The 22,223-nt window shown below is 43.2% G+C and overlaps 2 protein-coding genes across 3 annotated transcripts; both read right to left on the bottom strand.

Annotated features, from left to right (window-relative positions):
* Window positions 1-271: 271 nt before the first annotated feature.
* LOC308153777 (E3 ubiquitin-protein ligase TRIM21-like) lies at window positions 272-1,991 on the bottom strand (the record flags this gene model as incomplete). Its single annotated transcript, XM_080526969.1, has 4 exons — window positions 272-653; window positions 728-972; window positions 1,018-1,437; window positions 1,545-1,991. The coding sequence occupies 4 exons, from the start codon at window positions 1,989-1,991 to the stop codon at window positions 272-274; spliced, it is 1,494 nt and encodes a 497-aa protein (XP_080383095.1).
* Window positions 1,992-14,541: 12,550 nt separating this feature from the next.
* Window positions 14,542-21,604, bottom strand: pitx2 (paired-like homeodomain 2; the record flags this gene model as incomplete). 2 transcript variants are annotated; one of them, XM_080527753.1, is made up of 3 exons in its annotated part: window positions 14,542-15,105; window positions 16,441-16,637; window positions 21,559-21,604. In XM_080527753.1, the coding sequence occupies 3 exons, from the start codon at window positions 21,602-21,604 to the stop codon at window positions 14,542-14,544; spliced, it is 807 nt and encodes a 268-aa protein (XP_080383879.1). The 2 variants fall into 2 exon arrangements, with proteins under 2 accessions (XP_080383879.1, XP_080383878.1); XM_080527752.1 differs by lacking the exon at window positions 21,559-21,604 and adding an exon at window positions 17,376-17,589.
* Window positions 21,605-22,223: the final 619 nt, after the last annotated feature.

Below are 22,223 nucleotides of genomic sequence, written 5' to 3'. Positions count from 1 at the left end.
TACAATCCACCTGTCAATTGATTTCTTCATTCATACACACATCTAAGTTATCAGATATGATTCAGCTCAGTGTTTCCAAGTCTTCCTGCCCCTTCTTTCTGACGGTTTAAGCAGAGATAAGCATCCCCGTAGACAGCAGTGGGGCAGTGAGGGGGAGATTGGTCAGGGTCAGTGTTACATGAGACATCCCTAGGGGAGGTGACTGTCAGTTAGAGCCGAGAGAGGAGGAACAGGTACAAGCTACGACTCAAACCCTCCTGTATGATCAACCCTAAGGTCTACTGAGAGGGAGCAGGTTGGAGTGACTGACAGTGACAGGGCAGATGATGAGAGGGGCAGAGTTGTGATCGTAGGCACTACCTCCTGTATTGAAGCATGGGTAGAGGTGCTTGCTGAAGGTGCAGCCAGTGAAAGAGTAGATGAGAGACCTGGCCTCCACATCGTAAAAGGAGACCTTGCCCTTCTTGTAATCCACATACACCCCCACCCTCTGAGGTTTCTCCTTCAGGCTGAGCACCACATCAAGACGAGAATGAGCGCGGTACTGACCACCATCCCACAGTCCCACAGTCCCACAGTCCACAGTCCATGCTGAGGACTCGGTGTTGTACTCTGTGTTGTACTCTGTGTTGTACTCTGTGTTGGCCACTGTACTCCTAACACAGCTTGCCTATACATATTATTACTTCTACTTCTCTTTCTGTTGCTAGTAACTCCTGAAACCCACCTAGTCTTCTCCTTCACCTGCACCTCAAAGTAGAATCTCTCTGTGAACCCTTTCTTTCCTAGAACACTGGCAGCACTGTCAAACCACTGTAGGTTGTCAGGGAAATTCTCTCTCAGTCTCACTTGTTTCCCATCTTCAGACAGGATCAGATTAGGATGTGCTTCACCAGGGTTCAGAATCACATCCACCACACACTGCTGCATCTTCACCAGGTCAGTTCCACGTTTCAGCTTCTCCAGCTCTTCCTACACAGCCATCCTCACAGTGTCCACACACAGACCACTGTCAACCTTGACCGTAGACCAGTCCTTGGATTTCGGGAGGGTGCAGAGTGATTGGGAGCTCTGGAGGAGGTGGAGGTGGTCCTCAATGTGTGAGAGCGGCTCCATCTCAGTGCTTCTCCTCTGTAGCTCAGTGATTTCCCTCTCCATCTCCTCAATGAGCCCTTTGGCCTGCCTCTCTGCTACTTTCTGCTTCCCCTCGATCACCTTGATGACCTCTGACTGGCTTCTCTCAATGGCACTCACCAGATCAGTGAAGATCTGCACACTGTATGCCGTCAATCTCTCTGCATCACTTTTGCTCTGCTCTACGGTGCGTTTGACCTGCAAAATCTTCTGATGTCGGACCTGAATCATCTTCTGCATGGTAATCTTTGTAATCACCAGCTGGACCTTCCTCTCTTTAAACTCTATTTCAAAGGGGACAGTCTGGTGACCCATAACTCACTCACCCTTAACTCACTGCAGAACTGACATACATATGTATTATCACTCCTACAGAACAGCTCCAGGGGTCTCTCATGCTTTTTACACACCCTGTCCTCCAGGTTCTCCACAGGGTCGATCAGCTTGTGTCTCTTGAAAGAAGCTACTCTCTGATGAGGTTCAAGGTGAGTCTCACAGTAGGAGGCCAGACACACCAGGCAGGACTTTAAGGCTTTGAGCTTCCTCTCTGAGCAGATGTCACAGGCCACTTCTCCAGGTTTGGCCAGGGGTTGCTCTGGGGTGATGGGTGTGACTTCAACCAGAGATAACTTCTCCAGCTGAGCTACCATTTCGGCAATGAAAGTGTTGATTTGAAGCTTAGGTCTCGTGTCATAATGTTCATTACACATTGGACACTGGTACCGGTCAGTGCTATCCCAGTATCCACTGATACAGGCCATGCAGAAGTTGTCTCCACAGGGGATGGAGACTGGATTAGTGAACACATCCAGGCACTGGAACTGCTCCTCAGACAGGACAATCTTGGAGGAAGCCATAGCTGAGGACAGACACAAACGTTATTTCAGAAATCAGTAGCTTAACCCCTTTATCCTTAGCTTTGTCGTTTTCAGAACATGTTTTTAAAAATAATCTATATACCATTTATAAATGACACCATTCATATGAAATATGTCACAATGTTCCACAAAATCATGGAAATATAGATCAAAAGGAACTTTTTATACAGACAGGAAAGGCTATCATTATTTTTCATTGTTGAGTCTCTCTCACCTCGGTATTTGTTGTCTTCTTCAGTTTGATCTTATAACACGCCGTTTAGCTTTTAAGTCTCACTTCAGCAAAGTGACGTTCCTCAGCTCTTCTCTGCGCAGTATTGTTTAATTTTCTTAAAGGACCTCATATTAATTAACTTCAGCAGCACTATGTTAATGTCTACACTATATATGTGAAAGCGATGTTCCACATTCTGTAGTCAAAAAAGATGAAGAAAATGTCCTCTCATTATGATATTCCGAGGTCTTGTTGTTACAGCTACACGTTTCCATCCAGGGGGAGTGTGTTTGTGGCACGGAATTGTGGCTTGGATTTTTTTTAATTTTTTTTAATTTTATTTGGTTCGAAGACACAGAAATTGTGTCTGTACACTTTTCAAATCATCATTCATTATGTTAATTGTTTTGATTACATCTGCTGCCATCTAGAGGCTACATGTGTGTATGTCCACATATAAAACGCTGGGGGAAATTATTTATTATTATGTTGTTTATATTCCAAAGTGCCAATAAATAAAATTCACTATATGACTACTATAAGTGTAAACTATAGTCTATAGTACTACCCGTGGCAGTATCAAGGGCCACTTCTTGATAATGTCTCAAAGTGACATTGACAAATGCTTCTGCCAGACTGTGATGATTTTCCTGAAAGAGGATGAAGTGAAGGGTTAGCAACAAACACAACCTACACATTGGTCTAGCAATTAATATTATTATTAATATTAATATATTAAACTAGTTTGTGAACTGGAACAGCGACTGTTCTACTATTAAACAGGTAGATGTTACATGGACGATGGTATTACCTGATTTGGCACAGCGTAGGCCTGTACACTATCTCTCCTGCAGGGAGCCAAAACCTTTTAAAAAACCTGTAGTAGAGTCTGTCACATCCAGTCCTGTGTGTGGGTCACAGTGTGTGTGTGTGTGTGTGTGTGTGTGTGTGTGTGTGTGTGTGTGTGAGTGTGTGTGTGTGTGTGTGTGTGTGTGTATGTGTGTGTGTGTGTGTGTGTGTGTGTGTGTATGTGTGTGTGTGTGTGTGTGTATGTGTGTGTGTCTTGTCTTACCATTCCAGCCATTCTGTTAATGACAATGAGACCGCTCCGCCTTCCAGCTGGGATTACCGCACCGTGCACCACAGGTCTCCCGCCGTGGCCGGTAATGATGGGGGGGGGGGGGGTTGTTGAAACGGAGAATGTGTGGCAGATTGCTTTTCACTAGAGGAGGGTGGGGTGGGGGGTGGGGGGGCTGGGGGGGCATACGAACAGCAGGGAACATGCTTAGTAGTCTCAACCAGTACGTCCTCAGGTACCTTATTATGTCCTGTGCGATTTCACAGCAAACAATCAAACAATAAGAGAGGCCGCTGTGTTCAGGGTCGAGACTGATTGCTGACCAGGGGTGTCAGGGACCAGGGGTGTCAGGGAGCAGGGGTGTCAGGGACCAGGGGTGTCAGGGAGCAGGGGTGTCAGGGACCAGGAGTGTCAAGGATCAGGGGTGTCAGGGACCAGGGGTGTCAGGGAGCAGGGGTGTCAGGGACCAGGGGTGTCAGGGAGCAGGGGTGTCAGGGACCAGGAGTGTCAAGGATCAGGGGTGTCAGGGACCAGGGGTGTCAGAGACCAGGGGTGTCAGGGACCAGGGGTGTCAGGGACCAGGGGTGTCAGGGACCAGGGGTGTCAAGGATCAGGGGTGTCAGGGACCAGGGGTGTCAGGGACCAGGGGTGTCAGAGACCAGGGGTGTCAGGGACCAGGGGTGTCAGGGACCAGGGGTGTCAGGGACCAGGGGTGTCAGGGACCAGGGGTGTCAGAGACCAGGGGTGTCAGAGACCAGGGGTGTCAGAGACCAGGGGTGTCAGAGACCAGGGGTGTCAGAGACCAGGGGTGTCAAGGACCAGGGGTGTCAGAGACCAGGGGTGTCAGGGACCAGGGGTGTCAGAGACCAGGGGTGTCAGGGACCAGGGGTGTCAGGGACCAGGGGTGTCAGGGACCAGGGGTGTCAGGGACCAGGGGTGTCAGAGACCAGGGGTGTCAGGGACCAGGGGTGTCAGAGACCAGGGGTGTCAGGGACCAGGGGTGTCAGGGACCAGGGGTGTCAGAGACCAGGGGTGTCAGGGACCAGGGGTGTCAGGGATCAGGGGTGTCAGGGACCAGGGGTGTCAGGGACCAGGGGTGTCAGGGACCAGGGGTGTCAGAGACCAGGGGTGTCAGGGGCCAGGGGTGTCAGGGACCAGGGGTGTCAGGGACCAGGGGTGTCAGGGACCAGGGGTGTCAGGGACCAGGGGTGTCAGGGAGCAGGGGTGTCAGGGAGCAGGGGTGTCAGGGACCAGGGGTGTCAGAGACCAGGGGTGTCAGGGAGCAGGGGTGTCAGGGACCAGGGGTGTCAGGGACCAGGGGTGTCAGGGACCAGGGGTGTCAGAGACCAGGGGTGTCAGGGACCAGGGGTGTCAGGGACCAGGGGTGTCAGGGACCAGGGGTGTCAGGGACCAGGGGTGTCAGGGACCAGGGGTGTCAGAGACAAATAAGTGTTTTAAATAATGCTTTTAAGTGCTATCCTCTGGACATTACTTGATGCTTAAATGATTCTATGTTAATTCCTAATAAAAATCTAATCCAATCAAATCAATTAGACAAATGTAACATATGACTATACATTATTAGACTGATGTAACATAAAATAAAATAAAATTAAATAATAATACAAATGATTATTATTATAAAAATTTGCCCAATACATTTTTTTTGTAGAAAACTAAAATATACAAATTGTCCATGGATTACCAAGGGATTACAAAATGCATGTAAAAAGAAAAATACACTTTACAGAGATTTCATAAGGCAGATAACTAAAGAGGCAGAAGAGAAACACAAAATATATAAAAAGAAAAGAAAGAAAATCTGGATAAATTAGTAGAGAGAAATCCCAACTCAATGTTTCTCACAGCAGTGGATGAGAAAGAAATATTGGATATCGTAAAAAAAAAAAAAAAAGAGGGAATTTCTAAACCATTAAAATACAACTGTTCCAAACCGGTTTATTTCGAAAATAGCTTAAGTCATACCTCTGTATAAAACTCGGAGCAAACACCATTTCACAAACTACAGACCTGTCTCTTTACTTCTACAATTCTCCAAAATATTAGAAAAGCTCTTTAACAACAGACTGGACACATTTTTTGAAAAGCACACATTACTTACAGACAGTCAATATGGATTCAGATAAAAAAAGATCAACATCATTGGCAATAATAGAATCAATTGAGGAAATATTCATTGATCTAAAACAAGCTTTTGACACAATCAACCATGACATATTAATCAATAAACTGGAAAGAAATGGTATCAGGGGACTAGTATTACATTGGTTTAAAAGTTATTTACCGTAAGTAAGAGACAACAGTTTGTGAAGATGAGTAACTTCTGCTCAACATGTTTGGACAGTGCTTGTGGCGTCCCCCAGGGGTCAGTGTTGGGCCCAAAACTGTTCATTCTGTATATCAATGACTTAGGTAAGTATTAACGCTACTGAAGATGGTATTATTTGCAGATGACACAAATATTTTCTGTTCTGGGGATCATTTAAAACAACTACTAGAGGACATCACTACAGAAATGGGTAAATTAAAAATATGGTTTGATAGAAACAAATTATCATTAAACTTGAGTAAGACAAAAATAATGATAGTTGGTCATTGCAAAATGAATACACATGTACAACTACAAATAGATGTAGTGGAGATTGAAAGAGTTTACGAAAATACATTTATTGGAGTAATTATAGATGACAGAATCAGCTGGAAATCACACATTAAGCATGTACAAACTAAACTGTCAAAAAGCATTTCAGTAATAAACGAAGCAAAGCAGGTTCTGGATCAGATATCACTCCACATTCTCTTCACTAGTTTTACCATATTTAAATGACTTTGTGGAGGTCTGGGACAATAACTACAAAAGTTCAATACATTCACTTATTCTCCAAAAAAGAGCAATGCGGATAATTCACAATGTTGGATATCTGGAACACACTAACCCATTATTCTTACAGTCAAAATTACAAAAATGTACAGATATTGTTACATACCAAACAGCACAATTAATGTTTAAAGCTTAAAATAACCTACTACCAGGAAATACAAAAAAAATGTAGAGTGATTGAGAGGGGGGGTTATAATTTAAGGGGAATTTTTAATTTAAAAACACACAGTATTCGTACCACCAGGAAAGGGTTATACAGTATATCAGTCTGTGGAGTGAAGCTATGGAACAGTTTGAATGTGGAGTTAAAGCAATGTCCAAACATAATCCAGTTTAAAATAAGGTCATCACATCACATCACATGGTGTTTACACGGGTTGGTGTTTATTTATTATCATTTATCATTTATCATTTGGGTTCCTACATTTTTATTCTTTGCTTTGTTTTATTTATTTTTATATAATTAAGTATGTAAATACGATATTTGTATAATATTTTGGGTACACAGCATTTGTATATATAATGAGATTTTATTAAATAGAACAGGAAGCATCTTTATGATTTATGGAGAAGGGGTGGGATTGAATAAGTTATACTTCTTCCCACTCCTTTTCGATTATGTGAAAAAAGGAAGAAAGAAAGAAAAGAAAAAAAAGAAGAAAAGAAACATGAAAAACATGTTTGTTTTTGTTTTGTTATATTAATTATTGTTGCTTTATCTTGTTTTGCACATATTTGAAATAAACATATAATCAATCAATCAAGGTATATGACTATGCATTATTACACTAATGTAAGGTATATGACTATGCTGTCTACTTTCACGTGACAGGCAGAGGATGATCCCAGTAGCTTTGTGTCTCTGGCTCTGTGTCGCTCTGTGGAAGTTCATACCCTGTGGAGAACAGGCAGAGAGAGGGGGGGGGGCTGAAAGAGAGAGATTGAGAGGGGAGAGAGAGAGGTGGTGGGAGAGAGAGAGGGGTGGTGGGAGAGAGAGAGGTGGTTGGAGAGAGAGAGGGGGGAGAGAGAAAGAGGGAGGAGAAAGAGAGAGAGAGAGATCAATATTCCTTAGTGGATTTCCTATAGCACCCCTCACTGGGTTCCTACCATCTGTGACAGAAAGGCTTGAGCATGTGAGTCGCTGCAGGGCTGGGTTCCAACACAATAGGTCCTTACCTTCCCTCTGGCCTGGTTCAGTCCCTGCAGGGCTGGGTTCCAACACAATAGGTCCTTACCTTCCCTCTGCACTTGTTCAGTTCCTTTTCTGAGCTAAAGAGCTGGATAGGCGTAGGCCACAGAATAAATGTATCACCTACACTCAGGTAGGCCCTCTAGTCGTCTAAGTGTAGTTATGCCATACACTCAGATAGGCCCTCTGGTCGTCTTAGTGTAGTTATGCCTTAGTGTAGTTATGCCATATAACTAATTACTTTTCAGATTGCTATGGCCAAATCAACATGGTCAGGAGCAACAAGGGAGCAAGTTTACAGATCGGAATTGGGGCATGTACATAGAGCACCTTTCAAGACTGTGGTGACAACCTGTGATACCCACAACAGCCTCTAGGTGAGGTGACATGAGTTGTTATAAAGTAACATGCCATCATTGAATCCAATTCAACATTCCATCACTTTTAAAATATTATTATTAATTATTATTATTCAGTAGACCAATTAGGAATAATAATAATAATAATAATAATAATATAATAATCCTTGAAAATCATCATTAGTTTGTGGCAAGCTGCGCCCATTACAAATACCTTTAGACGGTTGAACATGGATCCAAAGGGGTGCATAGCTGCCTTCTCCCAGGCCTGGGAGACAGGGAGCCCCTGGGAGGGTCTCTTCCCTGGGCGTGCTGGGTCTCTGACAGGGAGGGGCAGGTGGAGGTAAACACCAATTAAAACATCCCGTGGATGACAAGAGAAATGAAAACATTGAGAGACGCCACCGCCTCCGCCCGACGCCGCCTCTGGCGCGGGGGCCGAGTGTGTGAACGGAGGCTGTCTGAACAGGATGAGTCAGAGACGGAGGGAAAACTCAGGCCTGTCAGGCTGACAGGAAAAACTCAGGCCTGGCTGTCAGCGTTACGTGAAGAGACATGAAGAACAAGACACACAGTGGTAGGTGGGGTGTGTGTGTCGGTATATGTATGTGTGTGTGTGTGTGTGTGTGTGTGTGAGTGTGTGTGTGTGTGCGCACGTGTTTGTGTGTGTGTGTGTGTGTGTGTGTGTATGCACACGGACCTGCGTGCGTGCCGGTGTGTGTGCGTGTGAACGTGCATGTGTGTGCGTGTGAGAGTGTGTGTGTGTGTGTGTGTGAGAGAGAGACAGCAGTAGGCTACCCTAGGTGGTTTGTTTATGGCTTAGTATGGCCGATAGAGTGTCAACGGCAACCCTCCTATGACTTCAGTAACCACGGTAACCGTATACAATAACACATTCTGGAGGCAAACAACGGGAAATAGTTCATAAGTGTTTGTATGCATATCATAACGAACTCTGTTATAACAATCAAAGCAACCTAGGTTACAAATGTATGGATGTACTGCACATCGATAATCTGTGTAACATGTCGAAGGAGCGTTTTTTGTGTGTAGCCCATTGGTGCCATATAGGTACCACTATTAGATAGTCACAGCTCATAAAGCAAACAAGTATGACTGAGAAAGCACATATCAATCATTGTAATGACACAGTGCACCCTCTGCTGGCCAGGGGAGGCTGGTGGAGGTAGAAATCGGAGGATGGGCTCATTGTTGTGCATGGAAGGAGGTATTCCGCTATCAAGCACCTATGTACTACACACAAACACCTATGTACTACACACAAGCACCTATGTACTACACACAAACACCTATGTACTACACACAAACACCTATGTACTACACACAAGCACCTATGTACTACACACAAACAGTCATGCATAACGATGAGCACCGTCCTCCAATTCCTACCTCCGCCAGCCTCCCCTATACCTCAAAACCTGACGTGACGTAGCCTAAACCCCACAGGACCCCCCTGATAAGACAGACAAGACAAGAAAGCATGGACAACTCTTTGATACGTTTGTTTATTTATCTGGTGAACGGTCCGTCTACGGATCAGGTCTGTCTATTCTGGGCCCATTAGCTGTGCGCTACCGATCCCTTGAACACGCTCAAGGGTGAAGCTATAGCACGCTAGCATGCTCGCCCTGGAGACATCCCCGATACGGAGGGCTTTTCTCGTCTTCCGCCTCCTTTCATGACCCTTCACAGAGCAGGATGTGATGTCACGAAATTTGCCCTGGTTGTCTGCTTTCACATTCCATCCATCCGTCCGTCCGTCCGTCCATCCTCCGAGGAGCTGTCTCAGCATCACACACACACACACACACACACACACACACACACACACACACACACACACACATATATATGTATATATGATATACTATACACACAGCCACCATCAAAGAGTGAGCCTGTGACTGTAACACACACACATGCAGGCACAAACATCACAAACATTGGGACCCACCAGATAAAGATCAACCAAACCTTCTTTGACCATAGCATGCTTTGAAATCGAATAATAGCTTCTGAAAAATGTGTCCAATCAGTGTATTGTGCGGTGGGTTAGGGTTAGGGTTAGTGTGTTGTGCCGTGGGTTAGGGTTAGGGTTAGTGTGTTGTGCCGGGGGTTAGGGTTAGGGCCCCTGTGGTTGAGAGGATATAAGGATGTGTACTGCATCTTGTTACAGAGCCTCGGCCTCCCTTCTCCTCTGTCTGAAGGTGAGGGCGGGAATGTGTGAGGTCACCTGCTGTGACCTTTAGGCTACGGCCCCTGAGTCCTGATTGGTGGAGAGCCCACCCCCACTGACCCAGAGTGGTCAAACTGAAACTGGCTGCACTGCTGAAGGAGGAAAGACACTTCACGCTGTGTGTGTGTGTGTGTGGCCATGAGGCATAATTAGCATTGATCTGCACGAAATAGCAACATCTCTCTTTTGCAGATACAAGGGGATGGGAACAGTTTGACCAACAGTAACTTGATGATATTATGCGATATGGCTCAATGTACACATCTTGCTGAAATCAAACCTGCTTCACGGGTTTTAGCTTCAATTAAATGTCACATTACCTTTACGCTTGCGTTTAATTAATGTAAACTTTGGTTTATGACAACATTGACGGTTGAAATGAAATCGGGAGAAAAAAAACAAGAAGACGGAGGCTATGCCCCATTGAATGAACGGCCGTTTCCATATAGGCTAAAGCGTATATACCTACCAAAACTGTGATCGCTATTGTACGTCATGTTAACAAGGCAAATAATGTGTATGGTATGCTGCCACTTCCACCCAGTAATGTCAATATTCCTACAATTGTGCTGCCTTAAAATGAAGTGCGTTGCATAACCACAAGACTAAAAGAGTAAGCATTATTTGTCTTGGTCCATGTTTCGAGTAGGCCTACTTATGCCGCGAATGCACCTATAGCCTATTGTCCAATGTGAGAATCATACACATATACACAACCGTAGTAATATTACGCTGAAGTCAGCGACTGAAAAAGACGCGTTTCTTTTATTTACTCTATGTCTGTCATTGATTCTAGGTTATAATGCTAATATGAAAATAAAAAGGGTTTGCTGACATTGTTGATGACACAATTGTATTTGTTATAGAGTCCATAGGACATTAATAACAATGGATCATGTGTGATAGGCTATTATTTTTCCATTTCATTTTGATGAAAAGGCGTCCATTTGATTCAGAAACCGCATCCCACCAATTTCACACATGCATAACAAGGTTGCAGTGGCACCTATTCAGTAGACCAGAGGTGCATGTAAATGATGTATGTAATTGGACAACAAATAGACAACATATTGGCTAAATGTCTGACATGTTTGGCGCATCATGACATGAATATTGAGAGCGTGTTAATTATTTAGATTGGAAGTAGCCAGACGTGCACGGCTGTTTGCGCCCACTTGCTTAATGTGAATTCCCGTGGGTAGGATAGAGGTGACTGGCGATACCTCCGTGCTCTTTCACTACAGCAATCGGAAATAAGATGTTTCTTAAGAAATGTGGTCGTAAATGCTTGGACGAATTTTGAATTGATGCAGTCACCTTAGGGTCATTGAAGATGACCATCACAATGGGGACACACAGCCAAACAGCTTCGAGTAATACTTGGTTGTCCCTCAATATGTGGAAAAACTATTTCTTCATAAAATGTTTATAGACTAATAATGACTTTAACAGTTGTTGGCCTAGTACATAGCAGGAATACAAGTATAGGCCTGCTGGTGTTGTTGATGGTTATAAAATAGACCTTGGGTGGTGCTGTTATTGAAGTCATAGTAGTGGAGTTATTGTCAGATCAGCTCTTGAAATAACAATGTCTTCATAGAAAGAGTTTACGCTGGATGAATGTCTGTCTACCCGTTCTGTGAATGAAATACCACCTCAAGCAAAGCAATCCGACTGAAGCGTCTGAAACTACTAAAACGCAAATCAATTCGCAAGAGGCATGCAGTAAATGAGCAGCAGTATGCACAAATATGACACTTTTTTATATCCTAAATTAATACAAATACATACATAGGCCTAAATGAATTTATAAATAGAACACAAAAAGCCACAACGCTTTAGGCTACACATGTACCAATGTTGGAATAATGTGGATAGGCCTACAATAAGTGCAAATCTATATATATATATATATATATATATATATATATATATATATATATATAAAATAAAATAAAACACTACCAACAATTAAAACCTATTTCTAATGTAATTTCCCATTCATAGAGTACATTGAAAAGATGTCTTACCATGAATCCATGCCTACAGAGCTGTGGAGGTACAGTGTGAGGTCTTAGGCGGTTTCTTGGCGAGTGTGTCTCTCTTCCTCCAGACTTGTCTCTTCAGGTCGCCTGCCCCGTCATGGTGATTGGGATGTGTATTGAGGCGCAGACTGCGTATTCAGCCGACTGACACGGCTTATCCCTTTCACCCTGTTATGTCTTTACGTTACTGACTCCATCAGGAGCTTGTGCATCTGAAATGGGTAATTTATGGCCCCCCAGCCTATTTAGAAGAACATCGAAAGTTGAAACCCATGAGTTTATTTAGCTACGAAGGGACGGCAATCGGGGTGCATTCAAGCATACCTGCAAAGAGACAGAATCCATAGTGTATGGACTTTTAACTTTTAGCTTAATTCACACACTCTGTTTAATTGTGGCATTATTATTATTTTTTACATTTTATTTCCCCCCACCTCATAAACTTTCTCCTTTTGAGTGTTGGCTGATATAAGGCAGCCTATACGCATGCGTGGAGAGATGGGCCCTTTGGAATTAGGCTACAACCGACACATTTGACGGGACACGTATTTTGTCTTTCAAATAACAGTTTTTCAAATAATAATTATTATTATAGCCCCATATCACCAGGTGAACAATAAAGAGCTCGGCTGGACTTATGAAATGGTAGGCCTCTCTCAGACCCGCACCACACAGTCAACTCCGTTTCAAACAGAAGGTATTTCCCTCGACATCTATGCTGAACGTTTGACTGTGGATTTCCTTGTTAGCCATTGTGACCAAAGACCAACCGAGGTACCTCTTCCAATTGTCATCTGCGCCCGACAATGAGCTCTGCCCTGCGGCCGTGAGATCACACGTACCCGCCTCGGCCCACCCCTGGAAGGGTAGCTCGGCGTGTTTGTTTGTTGTGAATTTGTGAAAATTTTGAGTGAAAAACTTGTGAATTACATTTTCTCTGCGCCTTGGCGTTGTTTTGATGCCGTTTAAGGACGGACCACCACAGACCGTAAAGAACAACTATGGCGGATCAAATATGTTTCACTATCCATCTACTCAGTGAGGTCAAAACAAATACCCTAGTACGCTATAGGCTTTTTTCTTTTTTCTTTAGCAAGTTGAAACATGTTTAATAAACTATTAAGCCAAGTTATTACATTGTTATTAGGCTATAGCGGTGTAGTTATTGTCATAATCACAATTATTGTTACTTATTGTTGGCGTTATTATTTGAATTGTTTAGAAATACCACAGTTATTAAATATTCTGTCAACAAGTTGTTTCAAAAGGAGTACGAGGCTATCTTACGGAAACTAATAACTCTACAGCTTGACTAATCGATTTGTTTTTAGGTTTGCCCACGAATCCAAAACAATATGGAATATACATAAACACAATTATATCATATCTTCTTACCAATTGTATATTAATTAAGCCTGTATAACCCAGTATTATAAAAGTCCCATCTTAAACTTTCAATGGTCCGCATTCTTTGACTATTTCTGGCATGACTTCTTAGTAGCCGTCCACGGTCTCATAATGATCTTTGAGGATAATGAGCTCGTGCCTTTGTGGTGGCCCACTCCGTGTTTGTTGATTCCAGTGTTATTTCAAGCACCACTGATCACCCGGGGTCTTGGCTAAAATGGCAGACATGTATTCAGCACTTAATCTGACGGGACATCTCCACCCTCGACTCGAATGTGTATTGGAGTTGGGCATTGTTTTCGCTATAGATTAGTAGACCTAGTAGCTAATATAATCGAACTCCAACAGACAGAATGTCATTGCTTATACACTCTACTCTAAGTATATCAACACTTTGGTTCACCACAAAAATCCTCAACAAAACGTTTTGAACAACATATTTACTTCCATTAAATAAAACACAATAGTTTATTTTTTTGATGTTGAAAAAAAAAAACGAAACAAAATTCCGTACCAAATAGTATAGGCTACACAGAGCAAAACCAATGTAATTTCGCAGGAACATTTGATGCGTCTTTTTATACCAGAATTGCTACTCTAAATCGATATTCACACAGACATTTAATAATAAATTTATAATATGTTAGAAACACACAACTGGTGCGTTCAGTATGTACATTCCCTTGTTTGCAAGCAAAACATTATTCCTTTAGGGGATTCCACATGCGTTGTTAAATTGAACTTTGAGAAGAAGGGAGAGCTCGAGCATTCGCCTCTATTACCTGGAGATGATATTTAGATATATATACAACCTTTCAGTCAATTAACGTCCAAAAAAAACCTTCAAATAAACAAGCTTAGAAAATAAAGTATCCTAAATTCTGCACTCGCCGGCGCAGAACAAAAAAAAAAAACATGGCCTAATTACTTCCATTTAAGTTTGAAACTCCATGGCGCGGTTTAGCTCGTTTCAGTGGTTTAGTCTTTTATAGTGCCCTTTTGAAAAAAGAAGAAGAAAAAAAAGAAAGTAGTCTCTTGTTCCTCATGTGACTGGAGGGGGGTCGCGTGTTCCCGGGTCTTAGACAGGCCGATCCACCGCGTATTGGCACGCACTCAGATTAGAGCCCGGGTTCTGCACGGTGGCGTATCCAAAACTCGAGTGCTGCTTGGCTTTCAGTCTCAGGCTCGCCAGACTGGAGTTACAAGTGTCCCTATACACATAAGGAGGGGTCGGAGGGGCGTAGGGGCAGGACGGCGTGGGAACCCCGGAATTCAGAGAGGGGTTGCTGAGGTTGTTCAAGTTATTGAGGCTGTTGAGGCTCGAGCCGGGCACTCCGGTGACCGAGGACGGGACCATGCTCGAGGTCATGCTCATGGAGGAGATGGAGTTCGGCGGGGAGAACATCGTCTGCGATGACAAAGGGTTGACGTTCATGGAATTGAAAAAGGGGAAGCTTTTGGTCGACAGGGAGGCCGACGTTAGCCCTTTAGCGGCCCAGTTGTTGTACGTGTAGCTGGGGTACATGTCTTCGTAGGGCTGCATAAGTCCGTTGAACTGAGGACCGAAGCCGTTCTTGCACAGTTCGGCTTGCTGGTTCCTTTCCCTTTTCCTCCATTTTGCTCGCCGGTTCTTGAACCACACCTACAACACAGACCAAAACAAAATGTTAATGAAAAAACCGTTAAACTGTTAAAGAATATCGCAATTATGATATACTCTTTGTTTTATTTCATAAAAAGTAATAGGCCTAGGCCTAGGTATTTAGGCCTAATTATGTGGGTCAATGCAATTAACAAAAAGTAAGTGATGTATTGTTAAAGGCTAAAGCCTAGTTGTCTGCCATACATTAGATGTGGCATTCTAGTCTAAGTCATGCCTTAAATAAAAAATAATATAGGCCTATATCAGATCAATTTAACATAATTTGCTAAACGCATCTTAAAGCTATCTAATATAGGCTGCGTGAATATAACAATGGTTAGGACTTGTTTTCATCATCGTCTATTTTTCAGTAAATTCATATGATAAAAATGGCTATTGTAAAGTCACTGTACAGACTAAAACGCGGCGTAACTTGTGATGAAACTATTTGATTTTAACCATTAAAAAATGGTTAATGGCTCAAACGGCATGGATTCTACTTGAATACACATCCAAATACACATCCATGCGTTCCTAGCTGTCATCCTAACCCTAATGTGGTGTCTGTCGATGTGTATTCCTCCTTCTCCTCCTCCTTCCACGGGGGCAGGGGCAGGGACAGGGGCAGGGACAACCACGCCGGCCTTCATTACACAACACCGGGGCGACAATCGCAAAAGACAAGCTTTGCACCTCTTTCACACGGACGGAGGAGGCTAACACGACTGGTAGCCTATCTGTCAACAGCTAATGTCAATAGCCCTGATCGTTAACAGGGTTATTAAGCTGTAATGACGCTTTTGTCTCTAAAAACAACTGATCGCGCCCTAATTAGTTAGACAACAGGGTTATAACACCGTAGCCTATCATTAGTGGGCATTAGACTTGCCAAGGTGTGATTTGCAAGTAGCCTATAACATGCTTTAAAATGTATGTTTTAATCATATCGTGAAAGCCTGAATCAATATGAGTTTTTGTTATTATTATTTTTTACATAATTTGTATTCAATGCAGGAATATAGGCTATATAATATTTTTAAATATGCGCCAGTTATGGATAGGCCTACATACATAATTTCATAGGCTACGAGTAGCTCTATTGTTTTGAGACCTGATAGTAGTCGAGGCCTCTGAAAACAATCCGGTAAGTCTTCACACCAACGAAATCACGAACGCAGCATCGTTTTCCAAATTGTTGTGGCGGTGCGTAATTTGTGGGTTAAGTTATAATTTCCGTGCGTAATAATTCACGCTCTTGTCTGAGTTCCATAAGAGTGACACAAATCACCCATAATGATACACATTAAGCGTGTTTATTTATTCCCGAGGGCTTACCCTGACGCGGGCCTCTGTGAGGTTGGTCCAGACGGCGATCTCCTCTCTCGTGGACATGTCCGGGTAGCGGTTCCGCTGGAACGTGGCCTCCAGCTCCTGGAGCTGCTGGCTGGTGAAGTGAGTCCTCTGTCGCCGCTGTCGCTTCTTCTTTGGGTCATCTGAAGAGTCGTCGTTTTTGCTCTGGCCCTTTTCTTTCTCTGTGGACGAGATAAACACATCATTCAGTTGTCTGGGTTATACACTTTACGCGCCAAGTATTCCCAGGGAGTGATAAAGAGTGAAATCTGAACCTGCGGTGTAACTTTGTGATTAAATGTCACTTGGAAGGCAAACATGTCTTGGTGTTACAATTGCACAATTTTTGGATATGGATCTGGATGGAAAAGAAACTGAGTTCATTAATATACCGTTTCTCTAAGTCTGGATGAAATATATGATTCTATTTTATTTTAAAATACATTACATAATGTTATTACTGGTGACATCAAAGGTCCATATGTAATTTTCTATGGCCTACTTTTGGAGAGAAGTTACTCTACAATTGTATCGCTATCGGACCAACTTCAACAATATTTTAATGTCCAACCTTAAAACACATTAAACAAAACGCGACTCACTTCTACAGCAAAAAAAACAACTTCACCACACCCGAAACTAAACAATCTAAACAATGAAATCTACCGCGTCGAGTTGCGTTGCAGCATAGCACACACACACACACACACACAGCAATTATTTCGTGCAATCACTTTGTCAAACAAAAGCGGAGCCTCTGTCGTGTTTGATGTGTCCAATAAGTATTTGCATGCGTTAAATAATGACTTCCGTCGCCTCGACCTCCCTGGGTGGATCGGAGTCCATCTTTTGTTTGATATCAACATATAAAAACGCCAGTCCCTCGCCGCATCGCCCAGCGCGCTAAAGATGATTCTTACCTACGGACTCCGGACTGGACGTGTCCGACACCGTGTGCACCTCTAACCGGTGTTTGGCGTCTACAGACCGCTGCAGCGGCTGCAGACTGGAGGCCATGGCGAGTGCCGTGTGGACGGTGTGGTGCGTTGACGCGAGTTTATTCCCGGAGTGGTGGTGGTGGTGGTGGTGAGGGTGGTGATGGTCCAGAGTCAAAGGATCCTTCATAGAGTTCATAGATGCATGGAGAACGCTCTCAGCTCGTTGTTAGAGGCAGATTAAGTTCCCCAACTTCGCGACTCCAATGAAGTTAAAAAACCAACCCTTGTACAGTAGGCTACAAACCAAACGGCTTTAAAATGTCTTAAAAGAAACCCGACATTATTCTCGCGTCGGTGGCGAACAACGGCGCTTTTTGGACTGAAGCAGGAGCGAATAAGATATCTGTGGTGATGCCGCTGGCAGCGCCGAGTATCAGAGTGACAAGGACAGGTAGGGATGATATTAGATCCAGAGACACACACACTCACACACACTCTCTCTCTCTCTACCCCTCTCTCTCTCTCTCTCTCTCTCTCTCTCTCTCTCTCTCTCTCTCTCTCTCTCTCTCTCTCTCCCCCCCTCTCTCTCTCTCTCTCTCTCTGCGCCGCTCAGCTGTTCCCTGCGCCCTGGCTATCCTCGCTCTAAGGCTTTGACGTCACCGAGAGCCCGCCCCTATTCTGACAGGTCGTCAACGCGGACACGACGAGTCGCTCAGCCAACCGGCGAGCAGAGAAAGCAAGACATGTCTGCCAATATGTTTATGCGGGGTTGCTGCTTATTTGTCTTCCAAATAAAAGCATGTAAAGAGAGATGGGGCGCATGGTGTGCTCGCGACGGCACCAGGTGGTCGTTGTTACAGCCCCCCAAGACAAAAAAACAACACACAAATATCCAGGTTACACTTTGATGTTATGAAATTGGGCCCTTTTATAAGCACACCCCAGTTCTATTGACACTTACGTGGTGTGCATAGTCTCACACATAGCCTACAAACACACATACAAAGGCATGAAAAAGAAAAATTATCCCATTCAAAATATATTAGATCTAAAGGTATAAACAGCAAGTTGAAATAATTTCAATGTTAATTTCAATTTCAATTAATTCATGTAATTCCTATTTCACATCTGCCCTTTCGAGAAACACACACAAGTGATGGAGCTGAGCACATCAGCAGCTATCTGTACATACCACGGCGACGACATACGGTCGACCCGTAAAATTATAATAATTTCAATAATAATTGATGTTGTCATTTTCAAGCTGGACCCATTTCGAGTCGTACACACCACATGATCAATTGCCACATCAATCACATCGGAAGTCAAACGACACAATGCAGTGTTAATTACCCATTTAGCATAATTTGTCACCAAGCAAGACACAAACTCAGGGCTTTGGTTTACTCTGGACCGTTTCAATCTGCTAATGACGTATTTTATCTCGGTGCTTAACTGGGCCTATATCGGTCCTCTCGGTGGTTACCAGATAGTCCTTGTGTAGTGGGTTTTAATCTGATAAGACTCTCATTTGCTTAAGAATTGTGAAGACGGGACTTTTAAGGACTTTGAGTTGATATCCCTTGAATATCCAGTAATTCCCTCAAGATCATGACGCCTAAACGCAAAGTAAACATTTCTAATGCATGGCCTAAAATGGACAGGCATTGTCTACAAGGGGTACCTTTTGGTGAGACAGACACAGGTGGCCGCGACACCGTTTTGGATACACCTTTATGGAGGCTATACTGCAAGCGGAAAACCCAGACACATTTTCCTAATCTCCATAAGAGAGACATTGATATAAATAGAAGATAACGTCTGTAGCTGGATGGTACGCATATATAAATAAGCCTGGATAATTTGAAACATTATTATTGTTATAATTATTAAGTTATTAATATTATAATTATTAGCCATATGTATAATACTTATAATATTACAATATTATTCATAACAATAATACTACTCATAATAACAGTAGTAGGCTAACTTCAATTTCAATAGCATTTTTTCTGAAATAGAATGGTTGCGTCGTGCACCCTATACAAGTATAGTCTATAAAGTGCTGAATATTTAGTCATCATCACGCATCTATCCTCCCCTTTCTCGTGGATACGGCCGCTACTAAGACGTTACCGAGCTAATCCCGTGAAAGCCCTTGATATACACCTCATTTGCAGTCTTATGGGGGAGCCGTGGACCGGGGAAGGAGGGCGAGATGGAGGGAGGGAGAGAGAGAGAGAGGGAGAAAGAGAGAGAGAGGGAGAGAGGGAGAGAGAGAGAGAGAGGGAGAGAGAGAGAGAGGGAGAGCTGTCAAAACCACGGGTGGGGTTATTCCTCCGTTAGATAGAGTAATAACAGAACAACGCTGCTTATATTGCCTTGTGTGTTTAGCCACCCGACTGTACACATGTATCCGGAAGTTAATATATTCACTCCTGGACTGAAGATGTGCATTCAGCCTACACGAGTTAGTGCGTTACTCGCGCCTGTACTCGCGTGCCCTCCCCGGCAGGTGGATGTTGCGCGCTTGAAGCCCCCTCTCTGTTTTATGAGTATACATTATATTGATGATTATTGTATATCATATAATATTAATAACAATAATAACAAAACAACAACAATAATCATAACAATATTAATAATAATATGCCTAGTAATAATAACAATAATAATAACAACAACAATTATATATAATGCTTATGATAATAATGTAGCCTAAGTGATTGTTATTACAATAATACCTTTGTGTTATTATATTATATGCAAGTCAGGGGAATGTTTATTGCTCAGTGATATTATTTATTGCTATACATGCCTATTAGAGATTCACAGTGGATTATTGGGTTCCTCTTCATTTCTACCTTTAGAACGCTTTATCTCTCTGCTGCTGCTTACTGCGCCATAGAGGCCCATTCATTAGCTATTCAGTCAATACAGAGGAGACGACAAGGCTTTTTACATAGGATTAAGGGGACATCACATTCTTCCATTAGTATATTCCACCTCACGAATAAGCTTTCATTATACATTTAGTTTTCCCTGGAGTCAATCTAACAAGGCCTGCATATATTACCGCCGCTGTACAACAGTGGGGAAGAGATCGCCAATAACCAGGTCGCTCGAGAGTCTCTTCACTCCGCGCGAGCCTCGTCGGCTCATCATTGCACACCTCATATAATTATGTCTTTCTATTTATCTTATTATTGTTAATCAATGAGCGATCCGACGTGTCCTCGTTCAAGCAGCAGCAACACGCAGACAAGTGCACCCCACCCGCTGTCACTTAGCACCGCTGAGCACGGCTGAACGACCTAAATGAAGAGTAACTGGTGATGCATTTAGCACTTAGACAAGATTCGATGTTATTTTGTGACTACAAGAGAAATTAAATCAAGCCCAACCTTATTCAGATGGTCCCAGGTAGGCTACATTAAATAGGCTACATTAAAAGCGGGCTAAACCATACACGCGCTACTTTACGGGTACCAGATTTCCAGATTTCTTTCCTCCAGTTTTACACATTTACTTGAACATGTTTCACAATATCTGATATTGATATGGACCATAACATATAGCAAGTCATATGATACATATTCTGAGGAAAACATAATTATACAAATATTGATTGGTAATCTTCATCAAGCCAACAATAGGCTTATTTGGCCACAGTTCGGCATTATGTCAAATAAAGAATACTTAAACAACAAAGTACGATTGGATGAATATTGCTAGAGGCTTTAATAATCATCGTACAGAACTGACATTATTTAAAACTGGAGATTGCTGCCTCTTTCAGTCCAGTGGCGCACCACTGCACTTCCACCACCCACCACCAGGGGTCCTTCTAAGACAGTATAAGTCTTTCATCTTTCCAAAAGAACTCGGTAGCTCAACCCCGGTCCACCGGTCTACCGGTCCCACTAATAGAGGCTACGTGGTTCATTCTGGTGGACCTGTCACGCGAAGTGACCGCGGTATACAAAGAGAAAGAGCGCGCTTAAATATGTATCAATTCGACGACATGAACATAATATTGCTAAAACCCCAAAAATAAATAAATACAAATGTTAGAGAGTGAAACTTTAATTTCTTTCAAGGTTGAGATTTGTAATTGAGGTGTGGAGGTAGAATCGCCATGCAGATTTAGACCGATACTCACCTATTTGTGCACAAGTTGAGGCAAGTTTACGGCAGTGGGAGTCCATTTTTCACAATCTGGGAAACGGCTTCTGAAAATAAATAAATAAATAAAGGGAATGGATTTATTATCACAATACTGAAACGTTACTTTGTTCCTTATTAGTCACAATCGTATGTTCCCACTCAACCAGACACAGCCTCTTAAACAATACAGCCACAAACAGGCATACACATGTTGACTTAATAGGCTAATCATGTAGGCCCACTAATCTCTGTACGATAGTCCAGTGGACTATTTCATGATATTGGGATGACGGAAGATAGGCCTATAGGCCTACTAGGCTATTTTCGACAGTTAACTTTGAGCCCCATATCATCCGGATTTGAAGGCCCCGCACTGCAGCCCTCTACAGCGGCTCACACACCTCACACACCTCGGCCCGGAGCGGTGCCGTGGTTATGCCAAGCGGCAGCAGTTTGGGTGCTGGAAAGTTGAGTGATTCCGCAGTAAAGTCACGGGATTAGTGTCTGATTGAGATGTCTGTCGGAGGGATATTACAAAATTCATTATCGCAGCTCTATACTAACTCGATATGAAGTAACACAGATGGGATTTTATTAGTCCAGGCTTCCACTGTTTGCTTATGATAATTCAAGATGGGGGAAATTTGCATGCAATCATGC

This window comes from Nansenia antarctica (genome assembly GCF_963989245.1).
Source record: "Nansenia antarctica genome assembly, chromosome: 3".
Taxonomy (NCBI): domain Eukaryota; kingdom Metazoa; phylum Chordata; class Actinopteri; order Argentiniformes; family Microstomatidae; genus Nansenia; species Nansenia antarctica.
The sequence above is the reverse complement of the archived record's forward strand: the minus strand, read 5'-3'. Positions and strand labels throughout refer to the sequence as shown.